The following is a 17,293-nucleotide window of genomic DNA, read 5'->3' as shown; positions in this document are numbered from 1 at the left end:
AGTACACTTATCGTCAATAGAAAATGGATGAGCAGGAACTCATATGAGGACCACACACCAGCTCTTCCAACTCCAGGCAGATAATATCAACCGCATGGTAAGAAGTGTGAGTCCAGACTAAATAGAGGAGCAGTAATGACAACAAGCAACACCTGAAACAAGATGTGTGGTTATTACCAACCCCAACACTGCAACAAGTGAGAGCCGAGAGCTGTCAGATAACCTCACATGCAGCCAGTCTCTCAGATCTTCTACCCCCTGTCATGGGAGGGAAAGAGATGAAGACGTTGGATACTAATGGACAATGCAATGTAGGGTTCGTTATGAGCAGAGCGAAACTAACACCACTCCATGGACACACAGTACCACGGGACCTCCCTCTCGGACACCCTGTCAGCTGACGTTCAGCGAATTGAAATGTTGCGGATTGAGTGCTATAATAGTGGACCGTTTTGGCAAGTCCAGGAGACTGTTCTTTGCCACTTCAGAATGTCTAAAATGCGAGGGCAGTCTCCTGGACATAGTCTGCCCCTTTCACATTCCAGATTAGATTAATTATGTGCACCATGCACAACTAGATTATGTGCACCATGCAGGAAGCACGTGTTATTTCCCCGACCACTGACCACCTAGAGTTGGAGATGGCGGGGTGGCAGCCAGCAGGATGTTTGCTTCTTGAAATACTTTAGTAACTGCTCGCCTGTGTGGCTACTCTCACCTAGGCGGATCAGTTCCAACACAACATGGCAATGCTCGCCCTTGATATGTGATAGGAAGGAGGGGAACTGGGAGCGACGTTGTCCCCTGCTGCTGTTAGTGACGGTAGGGTGACCATGGAGGAGGTGGATAAGTGCCTGGTGCAGGCCTTGTTGGTAAGGTACTGCCTCATCGCTGCCGCAAAAAAGCATTGACCCAGTGGGCCATGAAAGAGGAGTGCCCCTTGCCACATAGTGAAAATCACAAGCCGCAGCCAACGTTCTCCACCACATGTTTTTTTGGGAGAAATAATGCCGGTTAGGTATCTTCGAGCGAGGCTGAGTGCACACCATCAGCTCCCAAAAGGTATCAGACCATATCTAAATGGTATGGCAGCAACTCCGCCGCCAGCAACCTGGCCAGGTGGGAATTAGGCTGGCGCTATAGTGGATTGCTGGGTGTGTAAGGTTTCTCCTTGGCTACGCGTTCAGTTATTGATGGCTGATGATGGAGCAGAGCAGGAGAAGTCTGAGTAGGAGAAGCATAAAGTGATGATGACGATATGAAAGACACTGTACTGCCGTGGATGTGGCCTGGTCACCACAAGAGAGATCGGGGAAAGGAGGAAACTCTTGTTGCGGTATCTGGCTGCCATCTCTATTTGCCCACGGAATGGCGTGATGCTGCTTTATGTGATTCAATAGAGCACTGGTGCTTATGTATGTGTTTGACTGACCAGGCCTAATTTTGCTTTTGCAGAACTTCCACAGGCCAAAGCTTCTGCCAGGCATCCGTATCCTTGTGCTTTGCCTAGTAATTACGCGTTAATCAGTCCCTGCTGCACAAGTCCCCTGGCATTGGTGGTTCAGCTCACCAGCCGAGCGGAGCCATAAACCGTACAGGGCAGAGCAGACTTGGCGCTCTCTGTGCTGTTTGTGGCTGAGTCATTGATAGTTTAGCAGGGAGCTGGCAGTGGGGGAAAGTGGGTTAGATGTCAAACCTGTGAAGGGAAGCATACTTAACTGCTTCCTGGCGCTGGCTCCCTGCTTCTTATTTTCCAGGCCTCGGCAGCTCCACTGTGCTCCCTGGATGTAAACTTCCATTTTGATGCTGCTGCTGCAGCCAATCGTTGGCTGCAGCAGTGAACTGTTCTCCTTGCAACATGTGAAATTGATGCAAGGGGAGCAGGTCAACTCTGTAGCCAATTGGCTGCAGAGACGTCTAAACAGAAGTTTAAGGGGGCCCTCATTTTGTGTGGGGCGACGCTTGAAGGATCATCCTGCCGTGAGGGAGACACTTCGGCGCAATATACTGGGGAGGGGGGGAGGCTAAAAAGGTCATAAGTACGATTTAGAGGTGTGGCCTATTGTAAAAAATAAACTACTTGTACCACTGGTGTCTCTCATTACGTTTTTTGTTTTTTTGGGCGTCTTGGACCTTCACTGAATGGCAAACCCAGGAATGTGGATCTTTACACAGAGTATTTCTGGACCTCTGGTATAGAATATCATTTTTATAATAATTAGCGACAACAGGGATCTTATTTAAAGAGTTTCCCAATTTTTTCATTGCAAAATATTTTTTTTTCTCACAAATTTATTATTTAAACTGTATAACATTTACAAGGATAATAGTGATATTAGAGGAGAAAAGGAAATACCCTTCACTACACACACATTCAATTTTCATTGGCCAAATCTTCTCCCGACTTTCCCCTGTGGAAAGAAGGATTGATCAAATTAAATCCAATAATGATTCTATAATTTTGGCAATAGTTAAGCTTTTGGTCGACAGCTGTTTGAAGTGTATGGGCACCTTTTGATGATGTGTTGATTAAATTATGTTTGGAATTATTAAATACCCCCATAAGGAAGGCTTATTCTTTTTTATTTTAATCAAGAAATTATTCTTTACTTTTTTTTCTTACTGAAGCACATAGCGCTTCCTGTCTGTGGAACACAAGGCGCTTCCTGTCTGTGGAACACAAGGCACTTCCTGCCTGTGGAACACAAGGCGCTTCCTGTCTGTGGAACACAAGGCGCTTCCTGTCTGTGGAACACAAGGTGCTTCCTGTCTGTGGAACACAAGGCGCTTCCTGTCTGTGGAACACAAGGCGCTTCCTGTCTGTGGAACACAAGGCGCTTCCTGTCTGTGGAACACAAGGCGCTTCCTGTCTGTGGAACACAAGGCGCTTCCTGTCTGTGGAACACAAGGCGCTTTCTGTCTGTGGAACACAAGGCTCTTCCTGTCTGTGGAACACAAGGCTCTTCCTGTCTGTGGAACACAAGGCTCTTCCTGTCTGTGGAACACAAGGCTCCCCCTGTCTGTGGAACACAAGGCTCTTCCTGTCTGTGGAACACAAGGCTCTTCCTGTCTGTGCACAAACATCCTTTGTTTAGAACACAGTGCAGTTTCTGTGGCTAGCTGTTGGTGTAGACCTGCTTTTAGGCAATTACTCCAAGATGTTTAAGGTACTTTTTAGTTATTTTATTTGGAATGTAAAATTAACTTTGACCAGACATACAGTGTAACCGTGATATCATTTCCTGTTTCCTGTCAGCCGGCATAGAATGTGATAGGCTTATACTGTTTGTATGTTCTCTTTTATATCTGATGAAGTCAGGAGCTTTCACCCCCTGAAACGTGTCACAAGGACTTTTATTATCCTATATATTCAGTAAATAGACCTTGGAGCTCTAGAACATCTGGAGGACTCGTGGTGGAGCACTCAGGACCTATCAGTGGGAGAATCCTCTCCAATATCGATGGTGATAAGTGATCCAGAAAGGTGGAAAGTCGATTTAAAGTAGAGTAAGTGACCCTTATACTGATTTTATAACCTTACCTCGTGGCAGGCTTATACGGCAAGGAACAGCCTGCCGGATCTTTCTGTCTCTGATTGCTGAATTATTTCTTGTTCATATTCATTCACCTCAATAGCTGCATCACCTCCATTGTCCGCTATCATTAGCCCTTAAAGGGGTTATCCAATATCAATAACTGCCCCCCATGTGCCGGGCCCCTCACATGGAATATACTTATCTGGGTCCCCACTCCCTGCACCGCTCCTGGTCCCCGCACCGCCGCTGCTGCTTCTCCCCGTAAATGGATGAAAACATCTTGTGTTGTGGGTGGGGTGGGAGCAGTCAATGGCAGACGGGGATGAGCCTCCCTAGCATCGTAGGGACCCAGATAAGTATATGTGGGGACAGTTATTGTTATTGGATAACCCCTTTATTTATTCCCAGTTAATAAGACGCTATTCCACACTTGACAGCTCCTCCAAAAATGTTTGAGAGGGTCGCTAAAAAAAGGGGAGACCTCCCAAAAGAGTTAGAAAATTTCCTGGGTGCTGGGAAAGCTTTAAGATGGCTCCTGGAGAGCTGCACTAACTGTGTTAAGCATCTGAACTAGTGTCATCAGATGAGGTCCCGACACAATGGGGGCATACGATAAGGCCATGGCTGCTATATGAAAAATTTCCATCTGCGTTGCTACCTCTCCCCTCCCATATCAGTGGCTTCAAAAGTTGCCAATTTTGTACTATTCTTCATGTAAGGGCGGGTTCACATTCTCGTTATGCAATTCTGTTATAGGTTCTGTTATAGCGGAATATAATGGAATTTTAGGACGGAATGCAAAATGGAAGCCTTTAAGAGGCGTTCTGTTTTGCTCCGCCCTAATACATATCTATGGGGAAAAATAGTTATCATGTATAATGGCACCCAACAGAGCTATTATTTTTCCCCATAGTCATGTAATAGGACGGAGCAAAATGGAATACCTCTTAAAGGCTGCCATTTTGCATTCCGTCTAAGGGCTCTTTCACACTTGCGTTGTTGGGTTCCGGCATAGAGTTCCGTCGTCGGGGCTCTATGCCGGAAGAATCCTGATCAGGATTATCCCCATGCATTCTGAATGGAGATAAATCCGTTCAGGATGCATCAGGATGCCTTTAGTTCCGGAACGGAACGTTTTTTGGCCGGAGAAAATACCGCAGCATGCTGCGCTTTTTGCTCCGGCCAAAAATCCTGAACACTTGCCGCAAGGCCGGATCCGGAATTAATGCCCATTGAAAGGCATTAATCCGCATCCGGCCTTAAGCTAAACGTCGCATTACCGGATCCGACGTTTAGCTTTTTCTGAATGGTTACCATGGCTTCCAGGATGCTAAAGTCCTGTTTGCCATGGTAAAGTGTAGTGGGGAGCGGGGGAGCAGTATACTTACCGTCCGTGCGGCTCTCGGGGCGCTTCAGAGTGACGTCAGGGCGCCCCACGCTCATGGATGATGTGTCGCATGGATCACGTCATCCATGCGCATGGGGCGCCCTGACGTCATTCTGGAGCGCCCTGGGAGCCGCACGGACTGTAAGTATACCGCTCCCCCGCTCCCCACTACTACTATGGCAGCCAGGACTTTAATAGCGTCCTGGGTGCCATAGTAACAATGAACGCATTTTGAAGACGGATCCGTCTTCAAATGCTTTCAGTTCACTTGCGTTGTTACGTATCCGGCGGGCACCTCCGGCAAATGGAGTTCACGACGGATCCGGACAACGCAAGTGTGAAAGAGGCCTTAAGATTCCATTATAACTCGGTTATAACGGAACCTATAACGGAATTGCTTAACGCAAATGCGAGCCTGCCCAAAGATGTTCTAAAAATGTGAGTTTGAATTAAATGTTACTTGTTCCTTAGATACAGGACTTCCACTTATAAAGTTTTCTTTATATAACAATGCTGCTTTCCATCAATGACCCCCCGAGGATGGACGAGGACAGAGACCTCATGGCTGCGAGGATATTAGACCTCAGCCTGGAGATCATCTACTTGATAACTGGAGAGGTGAGTGTCTCACATGAGATCACTCTTATCTCTATTAATAATACAGGGAAATGACTGGAAAGGTGAAGGACTCTTAGAATACATGTAGTGATCGGTGTCTCCCCATACACAGGATTACACAGTAGTGAAGAAGTCGTCTGGTGAGTGTGTGACACCCCATGTGTCAGGAGAATGGAGCAGGACCCCGGGAGCCATCACCGAGCCTCCACCTCATTCACTGATACATGAGCAGAAGATCCTAGAACTTACCACCAGGATCACTGAGCTGCTGACCGGAGAGGTGAGCGCTGCTGGGAATGCTGGGACATTATACAATAACGCCAAGGAGATGTCTGGAGGATGACTGTATGATTGTGTGTGTCAGGTTCCTATAAGGTGTCAGGATGTCACTGTCTATTTCTCCATGGAGGAGTGGGAGTATTTAGAAGGACACAAGGATCTGTACAAGGACGTTATGAAGAAGGATCACCAGCCCCTCACATCACCAGGTAAGAGGAGACCTTCCTTCATTATAGAGGAGACCAGGTTTGAGGATCATCTAGATTCACCTACCATCTCATCATCACATATAGACAATGTATTCAGTCACTGGGTTTATTTCCTATAGACGAGTCCAGTAGGAGAAATCCACCAGAGAGATGTCCCAGTCCTCTATATACCGAGGATTGTTTAAAAGAAAAGCAGAATGTCCCACTGGATCATCAGGTGAGATTTCTACAAATTCTCTATAGACTGATGTAATGACTCTTTCTGCCAGACTTCTCCAGCAGAGGATTATATGCCCTATATGTTCTAGTTGTTGATTTGACATCAGTAATGGCTATAAATGATTTCTGTCTATTTCTCCATGGAGGAGTGGGAGTATTTAGAAGGACACAAGGATCTGTACAAGGACGTCATGATGGAGGATCACCAGCCCCTCACATCACCAGGTAAGAGGAGATCTTCCTCCATTATAGATGATTATCTGATCATCACATATAAACAATGGGCTTGATTTATCATAGAGCGGTGGCATCCACCTTGTCATAAATTAGAGTTAGTTCGGCAGTTTGTGCATCTGAACTAAATCCTATTTTTAAAATGTGGCAAGGCTGCTGACCCCACCTCTTTCCTGCCATTGCAGTGCCCCCTTTTCGGGAAAGTAAAAAATGAGGAGGATAAACATAAACATATGTGACAGTACATGACTTTTTCACACCAGAACTGGCAAACAATTACGATAAATCAGGCCCAATGTAGTCAGTGACTCAGTTTATTTCCTATAGATGGAACCAGTAGGAGAAATCCACTAGAGAGATGTCCCAGTCCTCTATATTCCCAGGATTGGTCAGAGGAAAAGCCTATTATCCCACTGGATCATCCGGTGAGATTTCTGCAATTTCACTATAGTCTGATGTAATGACGCTTCCCAGGAATCTTCTCCAGCAGTTCAGTATACGCTCTATATGATTACCGTATGCGGTTTTTGCTCACTGTGGTAGATAGTGGCTGCAAATGGTTTTTGGTTTCGTGAAGGATTTTGTGAGGGTGCTGCCACACGTTCAGATTTTTTGATGCAGTTTTTGAAGCCAAAATCAGGAGTGAATCCTAAAAGGAGAGAAAGTATTAAAACCGACACTACTTCTCCTCTTTTATGTATTCACTCCTAATTTTGGCTTCAAAACCTGAAGGTATGGCTGCACCCTTAGGCCTCTTTCACACGGGCGTTGCGGGAAAAGGTGCGAGTGCGTTGCGGGAACATGCACGATTTTTCCGCAAGTGCAAAACATTGTAATGCGTTTTGCACTCACGTGAGAAAAATCGTGCATGTTTGGTACCCCAACCCGAACTTCTTCACAGAAGTTCGGGCTTGGGATCGGTGTTCTGTAGATTGTATTATTTTCCCTTATAACATGGTTATAAAGGAAAATAATAGCATTCTGAATACAGAATGGATAGTAAAATAGCGCTGGAGGGGTTAAAAAAAATAATAATAATAATTTAACTCCCCTTAATCCACTTGTTCGCGCAGCCGGCTTCTCTTCTGTCTTCTTTTTTGCTGTGTGCAGGAAAAGGACCTGTGGTGACATCACTCCGGTCATCACATGGTCCGTCACATGATCTTTTACCATGGTGATGGATCATGTGATGGACCATGTGATGACCGGAGTGACGTCACCACAGGTCCTTTTCCTGCACACAGCAAAGAAGAAGACAGAAGAGAAGCCGGGCTGCGCGATCACGTGGATTAAGGTGAGTTAAAAATATTTTTTTTTAACCCCTCCAGCCCTATTGTACTATGCATTCTGTATTCAGAATGATATTATTTTCCCTTGTAACCATGTTATAAGGGAAAATAATAATGATCGGGTTCCCATCCCGATCGTCTCCTAGCAACCGTGCGTGAAAATCGCACCACATCCGCACTTGCTTGCGGATGCTTGCGATTTTCACGCAACCCCATTCATTTCTATGGGGCCTGCGTTACGTGAAAAACGCACAAAGAAGAGCATGCTGCGATTTTCACGCAACGCACAAGTGATGCGTGAAAATCATTGCTCATGTGCACAGCCACATAGAAATGAATGGGTCCGGATTCAGTGCGGGTGCAATGCGTTCAACTCACGCATTGCATCCGTGTGAAAGGGGCCTTAGGGTGCCTGCATATTGTGCAGATTTGTGTGCAGAAAACCTGCACCAAAACTGCACAAAAAGCACATAAATGAGCATTATTTATTGCAGTTTTTTGTTGCAAATTTTTAGTTTTGGTAACAACTCCATTGAGCTCAGCACAGAATCACTCAAGCAATTGATGTGCTGTAGATTTTCAAATCTGCATAACATATCAATTTGTGGATGTACATAAATATACAAAATGTACATGAAAATAGGCAAATCTCACTCACTTTGCTGGTCATCCAAAAAAGAAAGAAAAAAGTCCAGCTTCCAATAAAAAGCGTTGCATTCTTTATTCTTCAAAAATCATAAAATCCGGGTGTGACATCGCACAGACAGGACATTGTTATAATCTACACATTTCGGATACCAAATTACGATCATTACTCGCGACTCATGATTTTCAGATTTTTGAAGAACAACGAATGCAATGCTTTTTATTGGAAGCTGGCCTTTTTTCTTTTTTGGATTTTAATTCTGCCTGATCCGGGGTATGGTCCGTCCCTCCATTAAGCGGGAGACACGTGAGCGCAGCTACTTCTTCTCAACTTTGCTGGTCATGTATTATGTTGCGTTTTTATTTCTGCATGGAATACTTACGGAAAAAACTGCTCGTAATCTGCACTGTGGGCAGGCGCCCTAAAGCTTTCCACTTATTGCACATGCTCTTGGCAATTATCTCCAAAATCCCACAGCCCTGATGATCTGCTGTTCCGAATTTGACGGAGCTCGTTACTACAGCACGTCTCCCATCCACTTGAATGCTGCTGTAACCAGCTCCGTCCACGACACAGACAGAGCTGTGTAGATTCGGAGCCAGGACTTCCCCAGAACACCATGATCTGCTGCTCCATTCATACAGGTGGAGGGACCACCTTATCTTCATATTCATTCGGGGCCCCAACGGTCTGATTCCTGCCAATCAGACTCTTTTCCCTTATACTGGTAATAGGGGATAGGTTTGTAATGAGACAGCCCCATGAATGTAAAGTCCTGCAGTGTAAGGGCTCGTTCGTTTTTTTTTTTTGCGGACCGTATGCGGAATCATTCATTTCAATGGGTCCGCAAAAAAAATGGAAGTTACTCTGTGTGCATTCCGTTTCTGTATGTCCGTATTTCCCTTCCACAAAAAAATAGAACATGTCCTATTATTGTCTGTATTAGGCTCCATTCACACGTCCGCAAGTGTTGTCTGCACCCGTTCCGCAATTGTGCGGACCAATTCATTCTCTATAGGGACTGAATGGATGCGGTGAGCACACTATGTGCTCTCCACATCCGCGTTTCCGGAGCGCGGCCCCGATCTTCCGGTCTATAGCTCCGGAAAAAAATTCCCCAATTGCGGAATAGGAATAGGCATTTCTATGGGGGTGCCGGCCGGGTGTATTGCGGAGCCGCAATGCACTACGGACGTATGAATGGACCCTTACAGACAAGGATAGGACTGTTCTATTAGAGGCCAGCTGTTCCGTTCCACAAAATACTGAATGCACATGGACGTCATGCATATTTTTTGCGGATCCGTTTTTGCGGACTGCAAAATACATACGGTCGTGTGCATGAGCCCTAAATCATTAACTCAAAAAAAAACACACACAATGCCAATCAGCTGCTTAAAGAGGACCTTTCATGTTTTTTTATTTTTATTCTAGATAAATACCTTTTACTTGCGGGGTACCATGCCTGTTTTTTTAAACTATCGCTCCTATGCCCCGCTGTGGCCCCCTGTAGTTTTCCCGCTCAGTATGTTAATACTGAGCATCGGTACAGGGAGGAGGAGGAGACGCCAGGGTTCCTCAATGGGTGTCTCCTTCTCCCTGGCTGTGCCGCAATCCAATCACAGTGGAGAGCGTCACAGCCAGGGAGAAGGTGAGCTTTATTTTCTCCGCTGTGATTGGATCGCGGCACAGCCAGGGAGAAGGAGACACCCATTGAGGAACCCTGGCGTCTCCTCCTACCTGTACCGATGCTCAGTATTAACAAACTTGGCGGGAAAACTAAAGGGGAGCACAGAAACGATATTTAAAAAAAACAGGCAGGGTGGCAGCATCTGGGGGGGGGGGGTGTATTTATCTAGAATAAAAATAATAAAAAAAACATGAAAGGTCCACTTTATAATCTGTGATGTTGCTGAATAATGGTGATGGGCACAGCAGGAATGTTTGCTATTTGGATAAATGTTGATCTTGTCTGATCACCACTCGAGGCAATCATTCGACTTGTAGGACACACTGGTTCATCTTCTAGGTGTTTTTAGTTTTTTTCTGGATATAAGATAAACTAAGGTCCTTTTTCAGTTTCCACATGTCCCTAATATGGGACCCTTGCAGGGAAGCTATGATGGAACGATTAGTGGACCTGAAGACCCCACATCAGAGTCAGTGGATGGTAAGAGCCTTTCATAAACCTTGTGTTTTATAAGTTGATGACATAAAACGTTCTATCTGCTCTGCAATGGAGGAGATTATATCACGTAGATATCTGCTCATCTTTTCTGCATCCAGTGCGTTGGAACAGTTTATATTGACATTTACTATCAGCTTCGGAGAAATATTATTTGATATTTGATATTTTTCTCTTTTCGGCCATTTCCTGTTGGAGATATATTGACAGTATGTTTCTTTGTTAATGGAAAGTGTCTTCCTCGTGGTTGTTATTATTAATAATTTCCATCATATCCTTAAGCATTGGGACAATGTGATACAAAATGGGTGAAGAAATGCTGTACAGATAGAATTTCGTTATCTATTGTCCATGGACCCCAGTATTTAGGCAGTACAGGTGTCCACGTTGTAGTCATTACAGGTTTGGGGTCTATACACAGTGACCCAGGGCTCCACAGTAGTGATTGGTGCAGGGATTGTGGCTAGGTCCCATAATGGCTGCTACAATGTTACGGTGATAGCCGAGGTTTTTTAGGGCCACTTATCCCTCTCATTGGCCCTAAAGTGCATTGATAATGATGGGGAGGATGAGGTTGCTGCCAGTGATGATGGTGGTAGTTGTTTGCCCAGGGCATGCACCTAGATGAACCTCTCCTGGCTGATGTTGTGAGGAGGTGCCCCTGATGTTGGTGCTAAATGAAGCCATGGAGTCATGATGATGGTGAATCAGACGCAGCTTGTGGTCTTACTAAATAGTTATCTTCAGGATACAGGTTCACAGGGCACAGTGGCAGCATATAGTATCTCAAGTACAGATAATGGCATGTGTTGGGAGCGGCAGGTCTGGTAGATCTCTATCCTCTCCTAGGATATATTGGTTCCCAACCTCTCTGTACTGCACTATTCACCTACAGTCCTGGTCCATTTCCACAGTCTTGTCTCAGTCCAGTTCAGTCAGGTCTTCTCTCTCTCTCTCTCTGGAAGTCCTATACAGGACCGTCAGGGTATGGTGGGCCCTGGAATAAGCCAGGTGTTGACCTTACAGCAGCAAGCTGTACACAAACTATAGGCTTCAAGATCTCCCAGGAACTACTCTACACACACCACCTTCTTCTGACCTCAACAAGGTCATAACTATCTAGAACAGGATATGCGGTCCACTATCTAGATACTAAGCTCCATCCATAGACAGATCACATCAGCCAGCAATGATGGCACATTCTGGTATAATAGCACAATAGAGTGTAAGGCAATAGCAGCAGATTTTGCATAAGCAGATGGACATGTCAACACTGACCACAGCTTCAGTGGGACACTGAGTATACAGCTGTGGCCAAAAATTTTGAGACTGACACAAGTACTGTATGCTGCTTCAAAGCTTTTGAATATTTTTGTCAGATGTTTCTATGGTATACTGAAGGATGTTTTGAGCCCATTCTTCATTCATGTTGGTGTTCTTATGAAAAAATTTGAGCCCACTCCTTTGGATGAGAAGTCACCCCACACATGAATGGTCTTAGGATGCTTTACTGGATGCATGACACAGGACTCGTGGTAGCGCTCACCTTTTCTCTGGACAATCTTTTTTCCAGATGTTCCAAACATTCTGAAGGGGCGTGGAGAAAATAACTTCACCCCAGTACCCTACAGTGAAGTCCTTGAACTTCCAGCAGAGGGTAAGTATGTCCTTGATTTATGTCTTGGAGAGAAGAGGCTTCTTGACCAAAGGCCATCCTCCATAACGCCTAGTTCACTCATCATGTCTCACAATCAGTGATTGTGAGACAAAACCAGTTGCACGTCAAACACACAGAGCAGGTGTAAAGCTTTCCATTCTACCTTATTTCTGTGTAGTCTCCACTCTCCAATCACTGATGAAAATCACTGACTAAAACACTGCAGTGTGAACTAGGCCTAAACCTTCTCCTCACTGTGTGCTGATACACGCATGATAGTCTTCGAGAGCAGTGGCATTTGGCTTGTAGCCCAGTGTCATGCAAACCCCTTCTGATGGTTTGTATAGACATTGTTTGTCTCCCTAGGCCTAAAATGTCATATCCAATTTCACTTGCAGTACAGATGGATCACTGATTCTTCTAATCAGACGATCCGTCTGTGCAGAGGTTCCCCGTTGTGCACCTCTTGCGGTCATTTTGCCATTGTTCTTTCAACCACTACAACACACAACGTTGAACAGTTGCTGACATCTGAGCTTTAGCGAGTAGCGTTCTGCCAGAGTGATTAACCATGGTCTCTCGGTTCAAGGATTCTGTCCCTCTCAGATTGCAATACGTGGTGATAACTGGCACATCAATGAAGAGAAGGCATCGCACAATCATCCCACATGTCTGGATCTGATTTTTTTAGGTTTCAAAACTTTTCTTTTAATTTTGCTAGGTGGAGCTAGGTGCTGAAAATTTTACGATTTTGTATATAAGCTTCCATGAGTTGTATGACCGTACGGCTTGTCTTTCTTGGTCTTGCAATTTCAATATTTAAGAGTGTAATAGGAAACTTAATGGGTACCTAAATTTTTATTTTATTTTAGAGTGTATGTGAATGACCTGAGACAGTTTCTGCCCTTATTTCCCTGTCTTTTCACAAAGAGAGGCCAGACGCTGCTGCTGCATCTACTCACCCCAGAGCTGGATTATAAATTATAATACGCAGTTTACTATTTTCACCAATACTAATCTATGAAATACCTTCTTCTATGCCAGAGATCAGCAACCTTCAGCACTCCAGCTGTGGTAAAACTACGATTCCCAGCATGCACACTTGCTTGGCTGTTCTCAGAACTCCCATAGAAAGTGAATGGAGCATGCTGGGAGTTGTAGTTTCACAACAGATGGAGTGCTGAAGGTTGCTGTCCCCTGTTCTATATTGTAATTAGGCAGAAGAATCTAATGACATGTTTAGGGATAATGCAAATTCTCCAACAAATGTCACTCACTGAAAGAGATCTTCCAGGTGTTAGATATTGATAACCTGTCAACCATATGGTTCATCATAATCAGATCGATGGGGATCTGTTACATGTTCAGCAGTTCTCAGCAACCCATAATGCTGAAAAAACACAGCCAATGCTCGGTTACATGGGGGGGCTGACACATCCTTCCCTGCTCCTTGACTAGGCCTATGCTCGAATGCTCTGTGGGGCTATATAGAGGACTGTCTCCAGATTACCCCAGGCTATCCAAAGCGTTCTTCAGTACTGAACTCTATGGTATCCCATCCTTTCCTATTTGGGACTCCTAGCTAGCCTAGAAGTATTCCCAAACACTGTGCAGCAACTGGTATCCCGTAGATGAGCCAATACACTGCTATACACACAGTATAATACAATACTAAATATAACCAGGTTCCATAAACAGGACCACACACCAGCTATTAAACATAATGGCTCAATATGACTTTTCTTTTTCTAGGTGAAGACAGAATGAGAGGCTCCGACTCAAATCACCTTTTATCTTCCTCTTCTATTGTAGAAGATAATCCATCTTCTATTGGCAAAACTAGAACTATACATAGATTGGGTAAACTTTTGGCATGTTCTGAATGTGGGCAGCGATTTAAAAAGAAATGTAATCTTTCCATACATGAGAGAATTCACAAAGGTGAAAGGCCATTTACATGTTCAGAATGTGGAAAAGGTTTTTGTCGGAAATCAGTACTTGTGAGACATCAGAGTAGTCACACAGGAGAGAAGCCATTTTCATGTTCAGAATGTGGGAGATGTTTTAACCAGAAACCAGAACTCGTGAGACATAAGAGAACTCACACAGGAGAGAAACCTTTTCCATGCCCTGAATGCGGGAAGTGCTTCAGTCGGAATTCAATTCTTGTAAAACATCTGAGAACTCATACAGGAGAGAAACCACATTCATGTTCAGAATGCGGGAAATCTTTTAACCAGAAATCAGATCTTGAAAAACATCAAAGAGTTCACACAGGGGAGAAGCCATATTTATGTTCAGAGTGTGGGAAATGTTTTAACCAGAAATCAGATCTTGTGAAACATCAAAGAATTCACACAGGAGTGAAGCCATATCCATGTTCAGAATGTGGGAAATGTTTTAGCTATAAATCAGATCTTGGGATTCATCTAAGAATTCACACAGGAGAGAAGCCATATTCATGTCCAGAATGTGGGAAATGTTTTAACCATAAATCACAACTAGTGGTACATTTAAAAAATCACACAGGAGAGAAGCCAAACTCATGTACAATATGTGGGAAACGTTTTCCCAAGGTATCTCAACTTGAGGAACATCAAAGAAATCACACAATAAACTATTTTCAGGTGCAGAATATGGATTCTGTTTTAGTCACAAATCAAATCTTTTGGAACATCTAAAAATTCACACAATGTGCAACCACTTTCATGTGCAGTGTGTGGGCAGCGTTTTGGCCAGAAATTGGTTCTTTTCTCACATCAGATAAGTCACTAAGGTGAGAATTCATTGTAGTGTTCAGATTTATGAAAAGTGGAAGTTGTGAGCTCAATATCAGTGTGTAGGACATGAGAATGCCTTGTGACGTCCAACTATAAGGTGCTGTTCAGTAGTGATGAGCGGCAGGGGCAATATTCGAATTCACGAATATTTGGGCGAATATTCGCCATATATTCGAGAATTCGCGAATTCATGATCTCCAGGCATTATTTTCTTGATTGCGAAAATCGCATAAAATTCGCATAAAATATTCATAAAAAAATTAGCATGAACTGGTATTTAAAAAAAAATCTAATATTCGCGATTACGAATATATTTAGCGATATTCTAAATATTCGCGAATTCTCGAAGTACCGATATTCGCGATTAAAATTTGCAATTCGAATATTCGTGATCAACACTACTGTTCAGCATTAGAAGATTACAGCAGCTTTCCTCAAAAAACAATGCCACGTCTGTCCACAGGTTGTGTGTGGTATTGCAGTTTTGCCGTACTCACTTTAATAGAGCCAAGTTGCCATACCAGACACAACCCATGGACACGTGTGGCACTGTTTGTGAAAGAAATGAGACATGTTTTCCGAATTCTGTAAACCTCTTTTAACTCTTTGCCATAAGATGATGATGTACATATATGTCATAGAATGGCTTTGTGTTGTTTTTTTGTGAATGTTGCATAAATGATGTATAATTTTCATCCCATAAATAGGTTAAAAAGTAATGAAAATGCTTGTCACAGAGCTACGCAGAAAGATAAAAACATTATAGTTCTCAAAATATGGCAACACAGGACCAAATAGTAAACTGCATAAATTTGGTATCACTTTAAGCATTTACACCTACCGAATAAAGGTAATAGTGTTAGAACTATCGGCAGCAGAACAGTAATTAGTAGAGGATCCGAGGAGGGCAGATTACACAGGTTACAGAGAAAGCAGTTGCAAAGGGGAGGCAGCAGCATTCTGGACACACTGCTCTAGCATGTACTACAGGGAGAGATACACGAACATTAGAAAACTGTTAAAATAGGACCCTTGCCTGGCCCCTCTGGAGTGAACTACCCCTTTAAGGTAGAGCTGTAACTATACTTGGCTTCACTGCCTACAGGAAATCTGAGGTAATTCTGATATCTCCTGGTTAAATTTGCTCTTTCCCTCCACCAGCAGTGTACCCTCCTCAGATGGGCTGCGGTGTATAAGCACTATCACACCACTAGCTCACTGGGAGTTGTAGAGAATATGTCAGCAGAAAATTACTTATTGTTAAAATCCTGTTATTTGAAGTATGGTTTTTCTCTAGAATTTTTGCAGATTTTTACAATATTTTTCCATGTGTTAGGCTGGCGGCCCAGGTCAGCTGCTGTCCTAAGCAGACACGGGCATTGCTTCCCCTTATCCTGTCCAGCTGCTGACTAAGGTGCTGATCAGCCTTCCTATTAAAGGGGTTGTCCGGGTTCAGAGCTGAACCCGGACATACACTTATTTTCACCCAGGCAGCCCTCCTGAGGCTAGCATCAGAGCATCTCATGCTCCAATGCGCTCCCTTGCCCTGCGCTAAATCGCACAGGGCAAAGGCTCTTTTGTTTATCATAACACACTGCCGGGCGGAAGCTTCCGCCCGGCAGTGTGTTCGGTGACGTCACCGGCTCTGATGGGTGGGCTTTAGCGCTGCGCTAGCCGTTTTACTGGCTAGGGCAGCGCTAAATCCCTCCCATCAGTGCCGGTGATGTCACCGGGCTTCCTGGCAGCCCCATGGAGAGCCCGGTACGTTACCAGATCTTCAAAAAATGCCTTTGACCTGCGCGATTTAAAGCAAGGCAAAGGAGAGCATCGGAGCATGAACTGCTCCGATGCTCAAGTCACGGGGGCTGCCTGGTTGAAAATGGAGGAATGTCCAGGCTGTGGTTCCACCTCCTTGCCTGAGCTTTAAGGTTTCCTAGTGTCTAGTAACCAGTAAAGGTGTGATCTCTTGTCTGACTATACATGTACTGCACCTCGCCTGACTAGCGATTCTGCCACCTGCCCCAACTTTGGAATTGCTATCTGTAATGCGCACAAACTCAGCCTGCCCTGACCTTGGACTGTGTTCAGACTTTGCCTTTTACGCCTTGGCACGACTAGGTCTAAAATATGTTACGACTTCCTGTCTTCTGAGAGCAGCTTAATGGGCGATAGACACAATGGACAAACGGTAGAGATGAACAAATTTTTTTAAGTTCATTTTGTGTCCAATTTGTCCAATAAAAAAAAAAAATTG

At 44.3% G+C, this 17,293-nt stretch overlaps 2 protein-coding genes across 2 annotated transcripts in view; both read left to right on the top strand.

Annotated features, from left to right (window-relative positions):
- LOC120994418 (zinc finger protein 182-like) overlaps window positions 1-17,293 on the top strand; it is a 668,524-nt gene that overhangs the window by 246,639 nt on the left and 404,592 nt on the right. The window lies entirely within an intron of this gene.
- On the top strand, window positions 3,263-15,141 carry LOC120994423 (zinc finger protein 3-like). The gene is made up of 8 exons (XM_040422980.1): window positions 3,263-3,507; window positions 5,395-5,541; window positions 5,654-5,821; window positions 5,906-6,029; window positions 6,810-6,907; window positions 10,497-10,587; window positions 12,176-12,259; window positions 14,012-15,141. The coding sequence occupies exons 2-8, from the start codon at window positions 5,434-5,436 to the stop codon at window positions 14,938-14,940; spliced, it is 1,602 nt and encodes a 533-aa protein (XP_040278914.1). The 5' UTR covers window positions 3,263-3,507; window positions 5,395-5,433; the 3' UTR covers window positions 14,941-15,141.

Source organism: Bufo bufo, chromosome 3 (assembly GCF_905171765.1).
Source record: "Bufo bufo chromosome 3, aBufBuf1.1, whole genome shotgun sequence".
Taxonomy (NCBI): domain Eukaryota; kingdom Metazoa; phylum Chordata; class Amphibia; order Anura; family Bufonidae; genus Bufo; species Bufo bufo.
The sequence above is the reverse complement of the archived record's forward strand: the minus strand, read 5'-3'. Positions and strand labels throughout refer to the sequence as shown.